Genomic DNA, 11,484 nt, shown 5'->3' with positions numbered 1-11,484 from the left:
GTGTGTATGTAAAATGTGTATATACTATATATATATATATATATATATATATATATATATATATATATGTATGTAATGATCAAATGTTTTTCAGTGCTATTGCCCAGCCCTACTACCACCACACTGTTTTTGTAAGAGAACTTCACCCCACTGCTGTACCTCCAATATAACTGCAATGTATCACTCTACTCAGGTTCCCACCTCTGACATTTCCTCTCTGTGTTTGGCCTCCAGGCTCTCCTTTGTCTTCTGGAAGCGGGTGTGCTCATTCATATCTCCTGGAGCTTCCAGGTAATGATCCACAGCATCAGCAGGGCTCGGGGCCATGGTTGGCACTAGAGAAAGTGAGAAGTCTTGTTCTCAAAAAAGTAAAAAAACAGATAAATGTGAGCCAGAGAATCTTCCTTACGGCAAAGAGAGCACAGACTCCTCAGAAAGAACAGCTAGTTCAGGTGCAGGTTAAAACTGGTTAGCAGAGACAGAAACATTTATGCGAGATTGCTTTTGCCAAAGGTGCACTCAGAGAGTTAAAAGCTGCTGGAAAATCATTGAGTATGGTACATCTGTGTGCAGTATATACAGTGACCCCAAAAAGTGTTTTGACACTTAAGACACTTAATAATATATGAATGTCACTGCATTTAGTAGAAAACATTAAATACGTGGCATATGCAAACAAATTACACTAGACTTTGTTGCAAAACTTAATTTATAATAATGTGCATCAATTAATAATGAACAATAAGACCAGGAATTTAAAAGTATTCAAAAAGTAAGCAGTTTTCAGTTTTAATTTCATAAAGACATGCAGACACGCTCCACTAAGAGTAAAATGTCTTAATTTTAAACAGCGTATCTACTGTTTTACTATTTTAAACATAACAGATGTCTTTTTGTAAACGGTTTTGTTTGAAAAGTGGGCCTGTGAATTTCTTTCTTTAAAATAAATGCAAGGTGGTTTGATATTTTGTAATGCAGTGACATATGTAAGTGTGGCATAAGTGTCCAAAAGCTTTTTTTGCCGCTGTACGTGTGTGTAGCTTGTGTGTGTATTCTGTAGCAGCTCCTGTGAAGCTGCTGTGACACTTTCTGACAGCGAGCATGCGGGAACAGCCAGACCGGCTGCGAGGAATATGCCCTGTCAGGATGAGGGCTGAAAAAAAAAAAAAAAAACACAAACAAACATTCACGGTATCAAATTTGAAACCTCTGGAGGCTGACACTCAAAATACACTGTAACTACGGTATGGAGAGCATTTCCATCTAGTAAAAAAATATATATATATAAGGATGGGAACATTCTAGAAGTGTATATACACACACACACACACACACACATATATATATATACAGTATATATATTTTTTTTAAAGATATTTTGTTTTTGCAAGGATGGGAACATTCTAGAAGTTTCTGTAACATTCTGGAATATTCTTGTGCTTTCTGGAGCATTCCAGAACATTGTGGGACTAGTCATAAAAATCATCCAACGTACACTTCTGAAGTTTTGAACGACTCACTTTTGGTAACTCTTTAAGTTAAACTGTTGTTAGCTCAATAATATGCATATACCATGTAATTTTTATGCACGAGTAATAACAGATTAGCTTGTATAAGTTATCAAAATATTTTTTTAGTTTTGAGCACTGCTAATGATACAAAAATGTAACATGATTTTTGTCTTCAGTATGTCAAACTTCAAAAAGGAACATTCAAAATAAAAGCGAAACAAAACTGTTATAAAACTTTGTTTCACAGTTTATTTATATATTATTACAAATAACCATTCTCTTTTGCCTATTTTTGTACAATTCAGTTACACACTGTGTATATATATATATATATATATATATATATATATACAGTATATATATATATATAGGCTACACATACATACACATATATTAATTCCAGCATCAGTGCCCAAACAGCTTCCCATTATCTAACAAATTCAGAACAGTATCAAAACTGTAAAACTAACTAGTCTCACACCACTCAGCCCTATACCCAGTGTTTTAACTTATTTTAAATCCTGATTTTTATATCACAATAATATTATTTCTTTTACCATGGTGCTGTAGACACAGATGGAGAGTTAAAGAGTTAAAGAAAAGTTCCAGTGCTCAGAAAAGACAGCAGGAGTTTAAACTAAAAGAACAAGATGCTCTGCCTATACAGTCACCTCACAGAGACCTGTAATCCATGCGAGCTAAAGCATCCAGCCATCTGCTGAGCTTGTGAGTTTGGCACGAATGAAGCGAAGAAAGTGAGAAAGAGACGATGTGCTGATTAGCGGAGAGATGGACTTCCTCTCAGGAGACATCTGGACTTACACACACTGCTGCTGCAGACAGCCACGCAGTACTCCTCTGATTCAAAGTTATTGCGGTTACCCCCGCAGCCCCCAAACATGAAGGGGGCGCATCGGCCCGTCTGCACCACAAAATACCAGCGGGATAGCTTGGCATGGCACGGCCCCGACCGAGGAGGGGCCCAGCATACCGCTGATGGGGAAGAGACACTCAGTGGATTTGTTTAAGTGTTAATTTGTAACGTTTTGCTCAAGTTTTGCCTATCTAAGGAGCTACACAATGATGGTTCAAACTTCATGTCTTGAAATGCCACATGATCTCATTAGTATTCATAGTTGTAGTCATAACGGTATGTTAGTGTTTTTAATGTTTGGAAATGTACTACTGAAATGTATAATGTCAACATATGAAATCCCACCTCGCACAACCTCCTCTATAGACTCTGTTGTGGTAGTGGTGGTGGTTGTCATGGCAACGTTGGAGGTCTGCTGACTGGTGTCTTGTTCATCAGTGTCTTCATCGTCATCTTCCTCGTCTTCATCATCTTCACCGTCACCATCTTCATCGTTGTCCCAGACATCCTCTTCCTCGTTGTCGATATCCTCATCATCCTCAGTCACTGCAGGCTCTGGTTTGGTCGGGGCCTGTTCTCTCAGTACGCTGTAATGCAAAAATGTATGAAGATCATGACATATACATTTCTGAGACTACACTGAAAATATGGGATTCAAAATAGAATTTAAACCAGAAAATGAACAGATTTCTAGAAGTGTGGAAAATGTTAAACATGAAAAACGTTAAATATGAATGTGAAATATTTATTTATAGAACATATTTATTACATTTTATTAATATAGAAAATATATATTTCTTAGTCATTGATCAAACAAGCAAGTTTGTCATGAGAACTTCTTTGTTCAGTTGGTTAGATATTCTTCAATTAAAGCACAAATATCACATATGGCAAAAATAGATATTTATATTATTTATATATTATATTATATTATATTATATTACGGTCATACATTATTTTAAGGTCCAGTTCTCATTATTAACTACGACTTACGGTAGTTGTTATGTTCAGGTATTGGGTAAGATTAAGGATGTAGAATATGGTCATGCAAAATATGTGCTTTATAAGTCCTAATAAACAGCCAATATGCTAGTAATATGCATGCTAATAAGCAACTAATTAATAGTGAGAATTTGTTCCTATCCTTAAGTGTTACCTATATTATTATATTATTAAAATATGTATTGCTAATATTTTAATTTTAAAATATATTTACAATAAATCACTTGTATTTCCTCATACATTTTTGGCAACTTTCATATATTGATATAGAAATGTGTTTTCTTGCCTCTTCAAGTATATTTGGCAAAACATTTTGGTATTTGAAAGCTGAAACTGAATACATTTTCAATTTGAAAATATGTAGCACTGTTTCCAACCTATATTTAGCATACATTTTGACCCCCCGAAATATATGCTGTATGAGATGCTTTTCATCTAATCAACAGATTTTACACAAACTTGTGGTGTTCATGCAGCTCAAATGCTGCAGTTATTAAAGCAAAGGGGAGATGCAAAAATACTGTTATTTTAAATCTTTTCTTTATTTTTTATGTTTTATCATTTATAAATATCTTGTTAATATACTGTAAATTGTAACAAAAACGTTGTTTAATAAAAATAAACATTTTCACTAGTTGCCTGGAAAACAGTGTCAGTACTCTTAAAGCTTTGAAGAACTACTTGTGTTTGTGTACCTGCCGTCAGTATACTCGGCCTCTGCGCCGCCCCACCACACATCTGAGTTGGCCTCCTCCTGCTCCTCGCTGTCTAACTCCTTCTGCTCCTCCATAGGGCAGCACACAAACTCGACACCACGGAAACGGTCGATGCCACACGGTAGCAGCATACCGTAGTCATGGAGATTCATGGAACGATCACCGCAGGACTGCAGAGGGGCAACCACAGGGAACAAGCGAAGGAGAACGAAAGCGAGAGAGGTATAAGGTGCTGAGTCATCATAGCTATAAGTAGAACGCTCTCGTGGGTTAGATAGAGATGAATTATACATTCTATTCAATCATAATCTGCCTACAGCATTATTTACCATGCAAACAGAATTGATATATTTGGATGTTTCTGGTTAACAAAAACAGAACAAAAAAATTATATTAAACATAGTAAACATAAATTCAAGTCATAGCATAAACATCTGTTCAGAAGCATGTAAGATAGGGATACACTAAACTAGGTGCCAGATGTGGCTTGTTCAAGTACAAATTACAGCTCCCCGTGGCTTTAAAACTTTGTGAATGTGTAAATGTCATGTGGTGTGACCTCTGACCTCTTTGGCTACTGTGTGCCAGTGCAGATGACTCTCGCACATGTCCATTCGCTCCTGGTGCAGGAACTTGCACTTATCTGGGACGAGGAGGGCATCGCTGACAAACTCCCCAACTAATAAAAAACAAAAACAAACATTTGCTCACCAGGTGCTCAGATAGATTTCTGCTGATATGTTCATTGCAGGGTAAAATATCAACAAGCAAATGTTGATACCCTTAATGTGTTTTGATGAATCTCATCTTATCTGATACAGAAGGCTGATAGGAAATCACACAACAACCACGTTAAAAGCATTAGTTTAATGTTCCACAAATCCAGATTAATACCCCAGGAGTGGCGGAGCACTCTGATGTAAGCATCACGTTGAAGGATAGCCTTGTAAACACACGTACGTACCCAGGCAGCGGTAGGGGACCACAATGCGCGTGTGACTGCGGCACTGGCGACGACCCATTTTGCACCAGTTCTGGATGCTGACGGGCTGGTTGGCCTCGACTACGTTAGTGATCTGGAGGTCTGGGTATACCTGTGGGAGTCAAGTCAGGGTACAATTACCAGATGTGGCTGAACAGAAAAGCCATTGGCAACCCATTTTACTTTCACAATCTGACCTATTTCCAAGTAAAATAGGCTATATGATGAGAAAAAAAAGATTTATTGATTTTAACCATTGGGAAGTCAGAATTCATATCAGAATGTAGAAAATATAAACAATTGTGATGTGCAGAAATGAAAATTTGTGGCTTAATTTTAAATCACCTTCCCCCCATCACAGTCGGCGATAATTAATTCCAATTACTCCTCAAAAAAAGAACTGTTTCTTTTCACATTTTCACATTTTTCAGCCTGTTTTCTCTCACAACCAAATCCTCAAACCCCTTTATGGGCGGCTGATATTTAGTTGCAGAAATTTCTCTTTGCACAATAAGACCAGGGATGTGTAAACACGGTCCATTTAGATTTCAAATATTTTTGACAAAATTGTCAGTATATATTTGGTAAAATAAACATTTAATTTCAGATATTTGTATGTACTATGCACTCTCATTTGAAAACATACATTACCGTTCAAAGGTTTGGGGTTGGTATAATTTTTTTTTTAATGTTTATGAAAGAAGTCTCTTATGTTCACCAAGGCTGCATTTATTTGATCAAAAATACAGTTAAAACAGTAACATTGTGAAATATTATTAAAATCTGGAAGAACGGTTTTCAGTTCTTTTAAAATGTAATTTATTCATGTCAGAAATCATTCTAATATGCTGATTTGGTGCACAAGAAACATTTTTTATTATTATTATCAATACTGAAAACATTTTTACTGCTTAATGTTTTTGTGAAAACTGAAAATATTTTTCAGGATTTTCTGTTCAAAAGAACAGCATTTATTTTACATAGAAACCTTTTGTAACATTATAAATGTCTTTACAGTCACTTTTGATCAAGTTAATGCACCATTGCTGAAAAAAGTATTAATTTCTTTAAAAAAATTCTTACTGTCTCCAAACCATTGAATGTTATTGGCATTATATTGGCTATCGGCCACACAGCTATCTAAATAAAATCATCAGCCTTTGCAAAACTCAACCACTTAATAGAACTTGACATGCTTATGTAATACTCAGAAGGCCCTTGGCTATTAATTATTGTGATTTCCATTATATAAATATAGAGTTCTGGCATGACACTCTAGATGGCGCAGTCCGATAGGTCTAACTTAATCTGACCTAATGACATCATTATCACATGGCATAGCTGATTGGTTCTCTCCTGTATCGGTAGCCAATGAGCTCGATGCTCAACATTCAAATATATGATTAGTGCTTGCTACAGAAACCCTCCACCTTCCCCAGCTCCATCTGCTACGAGGTGATTCATGTATGCTATATGGGGGTTATTTCATGTATGTTATATTTGCAGCAGCTATATTTCTTACATGCTCACAGCAGCATGTTGTGGATGTATTGGCAGTAGCAAGTCTCGGTACTTGCTCTGCTGCAGCAGCAGCAGCGTAGCAGATCTATTCCGCCAAGACCAAATACATTAACATTGTCATATACATTACCATGCCAATCCCTCCGGGAGTTGTCATGACAGAATTGACTTTAATTACTAAAGTAGTCATGATACAATGATGTTTTCCAATCTGTGTAAGCTATTGACAAGTAACACTGACACTGCAGCAAAACTCATTCTCATATTATATCTCTTTTTTCTCTCATTACCTCTTGGCAGTACTGAAGGATGCCGTCTTTGGTGCTGATGCAGCTCTTGGTGCCAGTTGGATCCGGCTCCCACTTGCCACTCTGGATGTTGATATGCATGTTGAGTTTCCCACAAAACATGGCCACCTGGGGCTCTGCCAACAAGCCCACTGAGTCATCCGATGGCACCTGCCAACAGCACAATCAGCGGTAACATGAGGAACCATTATCACATAAGCCTATGATCTTCAGCTGTCTTCATGTGGGGGGCATTTCTAAGCAAATACTGATACATACAATCAACTGTGATTAACTTGATTAGTTAATCAGCATATCATTGAAATAGCCAGATCACATTTTTATTGATTGACTGTCCTAATTACAATATGACTTATGGACAGAGACAGGATTACAATGTAAAGAGGAAAAACAGCAAATGTGATTGGAAGAACATGGATTCAGCAAATAGTTACTGTGATTATGAGCATCTGATAGATGTAGGTAACAGCAGGTTTACCCATCTAATTACTTAGTACTAAATATTACAATGTCCACAAAACATGCTCTGTGAAGTCCACTGGGACCGAGGCATCAGTATTGTTTGATTTACTAATACAAGGAAATTACTTTGAATTACACACATACACATTAACAATAACAATATTGCACCAAATATTGTCCTAACTAGCCAAACAGTGAGTCGACTACGTAAACACTTAAAGGGGTCATATGATGTTGCTAAAAAGAACATTATTTTTTGTATTTGGTGTAATTAAATGTGTTTATGCAGTTTAAGGTTAAAAAAACACATTATTTTTCACATACTGTACATTATTGTTTCTCCTCTATGCCCCGCCTTTCTCAAACACGTAGATTTTTACAAAGCTCATCGTTCTGAAACGCGAGGTTTGCTGTGATTGGTCAGTTATCCAGTGCGTTGTGATTGGCCGAATACCTCAAGCGTGTGACGGAAATGTTACGCCCCTTACCATACTGTGATGCCGTGTCCCGGCCGGAGCGACGAGACAAAAACATTAAAACCCATTATAAACGAGGCATTTGTTGCATCCAGTGGGGACATAATTACGGATTATAATGACTTATACTGTCTTTTTAAGCGTTGCATTGCATCGCGCCACGTAAACATAAAACCATGCCTGCATTTGTGATCGGAGAAATGACAAACAACAAGCGCTAATCTACACTGCTCAAAACTCACGCTGTGAGCGGCAGCAGGCTTGAGTGAGCGGAGGCAGGTGGGCTAGAGTGAGCGGCAGCGGGCGGGCTTGAGTGAGGAACGGTCGGCGGGCTTGAGAACGGCGCGGCCGGCGGATTCGACGAAGGAGTGTCCAGCGGGCTTGCGGCAAACACTCCAAAGAGAAAGGAAAAATTGAAATCGCATCATATGACCCCTTTAAATATTGAACAATGTTGGGTTTGTGAGTTCCTAGCATGCACTGTGACGTGAACAAATGATGTGGTGCACTTTGGGATTCTGTTTGAATATAAAGTGCGTTATAAATAAAATCTATTATTATTATTATTGGTGGCTGGTATAGGATTATTATTGTACTGTTTGCAGGCTTTATTTATGCTGTTGTTGCTAGTGTTCAAATCATAGAAAAGATTTTAGGGGGTAAGTCTTTGAAGCCATCTCAATAAAATATTGAATACTACATAGTACATAAGTATATACTGTAAGCATATACTGTTTATACACTACAGTTCAAAAGTTTGGGGTCCGTAAGATTTTTGTATGTTTTGAAAGAATCCTCTTATATGTGAACCCAGGCTGAATTTATGTGATCAAAAATACAGGAAAAACAGTAATACTGTGAAATATTATTACAATTTAAAAGAACTGTTTTCTATTTTAATATATTTTAAAATATAATTTATTTCTGTGATGGCAAAGCTGAATTTCACCAGCCATTATTCCAGTCTTTACACAGCAGACAGTAGACATGAGACAGGGAGGGAGGGAGAATAATGGCTGTCCTCTTTTGTGTGTCTTTGGCCTGGCCTCGACCCAGTGTGTCACAAAGGTTCCTTACAACCAGACCCACCCAGTCTGTTCAACTGAGCGTGAGGAATTATGGGACTGTTGTGTTTTCCCTCTTTTGTCCTGGGTAACAAACAGTGGAAGTGCTGATATAGCCAGCTGTCTAAAATATGCATCTGTCTCATTAAGTACATAGATAGATAGATAGATAGATTCTGTCTGGAAATGTTTTGTTCTTTTTAACCTTTTAACAAATGGTTTGGTGGTTGGTTACAGTGCAATAAAACATCCCTCTGCTGTAGAGCAATTAAAACAGAATAATGTAATTATGCTGGCTGCAGTACAGTAGTTAGCTCTTTAGGAAAACTATGTGTTAGACACGAATATCAGCTATAGATCAGTTTACATGTACTGTTTAGATTGGATTATTACAATGGTGCTGTCAATGCATGATGTATGAAATGCTTTAATATTGACACAGCCGCTGAACCATTCGTAAAAGCTAATCATCTGCGAATATCAGTCTCCCAAAATAGTGTCTCAGCCAGGTTGTCATAGCAGCTCAGGATCCACATTAGTACATCTATCAAAATGAAATGTGCAGCTTTCAAGAGCCATTCAGCTCTGGCTTAATCTTTAAGGTTGTCAAAATCAATGAGGTATTTTTTTTTGTACCACTCAAAGACATAATTTAAAACTGACCATGATTACATGTTCCACTGACATTTCCCAGTCAAACAAAGGAAGCCCTTTTTCAGATGGAAGCTGACTGAAAATAGGTTTACTAATTATAAGCAGACTAAGCAAGAGAGCTTTCAGGTAAAACAGCTTGTTTATAGATATGGTGACCAGTAAAGAGGTGACAACACAAACTCTCAAAGCTTGTTTTGGCACACTACATACAAATGACACCTCTAATGAAAAAAGCTTATTTCTTGCAGCAGTCAGTGTGCAAATTTCAAATTATATAATGTCTTACAAAGGGTCAAATTTTAAAAGGAAGTTCTAAAGATATTTTTCTGATCAAAACTCAAATATTTTTTTTTACATTCCTATCACAATAAGCCATTTTTTACACAATCCCACCCCATCAATACAACTGACATGAATTTAGTGAATGTTTAGGAATGCAGTAGCAGACGACCTCAAAGCTAACACACATGGACTAAAACCCATATATTTGATTTCATACAGTTGTTGTGATATAATTGTGGCATAAGAATCAATAAAAATGTGAAAAACAATAACAGTATCTAGCCTATTTGTTTTGGTGATACATTATCTAATACCGATCCAAGCAGACAAAGCTTGAGCAGTATCCCAGCTAACAATTTTTTGGTTCGCAGAATGTTCTAGAAACATAAATTTTTGGTTGTTAAAAATGAAACCTAAAAAGAACGTTCCTATAGACCAATTATAGGTTTGTAAACATTCAGGATGCGCGCGCATCATGGTTGCAGAAAACCCGGGAGAGATAGCCTTTATAGCTAGAGAATTTCACGGATAGGGTACAAAATAGCTAGGTTTAAAAAGATTATAAATTATATTGATTAGATGTCATTTTCAAAATGTTCTCCGCAAATTACAAGAGCTTGTCACCCAGCGATAAGCACTGTTATTCAACGAAATTGACGTTAGAGTGGGATAGTCTTACAGATCCGAAACAGGGATGACGTTTGTTGTGGGCGGAGCCTATCTGGAGGCAGAAAATGAGGGTTTTCAAGCGGCAGCCCTTACCAAAAAGTAGTATACTTCAAGTTTATTTTATTAAGTATACTTAAGTAAAGTTCAAGTATATTTTTAAGTATACTTTATGTAGTAAGTATACAAATATCCTTGTACTAGTAGTATACTTGTAAGTGTACTATTTCAATACTCCTTGGGACTAAATTGGCCCACTTTCTAGTATATCAGAATCAGAATCAGAATCAGAAGAGCTTTATTACCAAGTATGTTTACACACACAAGGAATTTGACTTGACGACAGGAGCTTCCAGTATAGAAGAAAGTACAAACATAGTGCAGACATACATGATAGTGCAGACATACATAGGAATAACACAGTAGGGATGTAATATAACACTAATATAATAAAAAAGAAAAATTGAATAATGTACTATATACAGAAATAGAAGTATAGGAAAAAATGTAATTATTTAGATAAATGTACAGATATGTTTATTAGTGTGCAGATATGTTATTTACAAAGTGTGCAGTTTAATATAAGTATAACTATGTTAGTTGTGATGGACGATATATAATTATGAAAGATTAATTGTTCAGACTGAATATAGCATGTGGGAAAAAACTGTTCCTGTGCTCAGGTGATGGAGATTTACCGCTGATTACAGAACCGGCTTTCTGACAAGATGCGCATTAAATATCGCATGCGTGCAGCCCTACCTTGAAGTATAGTCTCAGTAAACTATAGTTTAGTAGTTTTATACTGCAAGTATACTCGCAAGTTTTCTTTAAGTGAACTTTACATCATACATTACTACGTCCCTATTTAGGTATTAATTTGTATATATGTTGTTACATGAATATCTGAACATACAAAACATCAAAAGAACAGGGTATCTGCTTGTAAACAAAAACATTTTATTC

At 36.5% G+C, this 11,484-nt stretch overlaps 1 protein-coding gene across 2 annotated transcripts in view; it reads right to left on the bottom strand.

Moving 5' to 3' along the window:
* appb (amyloid beta (A4) precursor protein b) overlaps nucleotides 1-11,484 on the bottom strand; it is a 22,343-nt gene that overhangs the window by 5,689 nt on the left and 5,170 nt on the right. The window contains exons 2-8 of one of the 2 annotated variants that reach the window (XM_016495361.1): nucleotides 6,897-7,064; nucleotides 5,068-5,197; nucleotides 4,670-4,782; nucleotides 4,083-4,273; nucleotides 2,731-2,972; nucleotides 2,334-2,504; nucleotides 202-335 (exon numbers count right to left, since the gene is read on the bottom strand). In XM_016495361.1, coding sequence (XP_016350847.1) covers nucleotides 202-335; nucleotides 2,334-2,504; nucleotides 2,731-2,972; nucleotides 4,083-4,273; nucleotides 4,670-4,782; nucleotides 5,068-5,197; nucleotides 6,897-7,064 — 1,149 coding nt within the window. The remainder of the gene's footprint in view (nucleotides 1-201; nucleotides 336-2,333; nucleotides 2,505-2,730; nucleotides 2,973-4,082; nucleotides 4,274-4,669; nucleotides 4,783-5,067; nucleotides 5,198-6,896; nucleotides 7,065-11,484) is intronic. The other variant, XM_016495362.1, reaches the window with a different exon arrangement.

Source organism: Sinocyclocheilus anshuiensis, unplaced genomic scaffold (assembly GCF_001515605.1).
Source record: "Sinocyclocheilus anshuiensis isolate Anshui unplaced genomic scaffold, SAMN03320099.WGS_v1.1 scaffold562, whole genome shotgun sequence".
In the NCBI taxonomy this organism is placed as follows: Eukaryota; Metazoa; Chordata; class Actinopteri; order Cypriniformes; family Cyprinidae; genus Sinocyclocheilus; species Sinocyclocheilus anshuiensis.
Note: the sequence above shows the minus strand (reverse complement) of the source record. Positions and strands in the feature narration are given on the sequence as shown.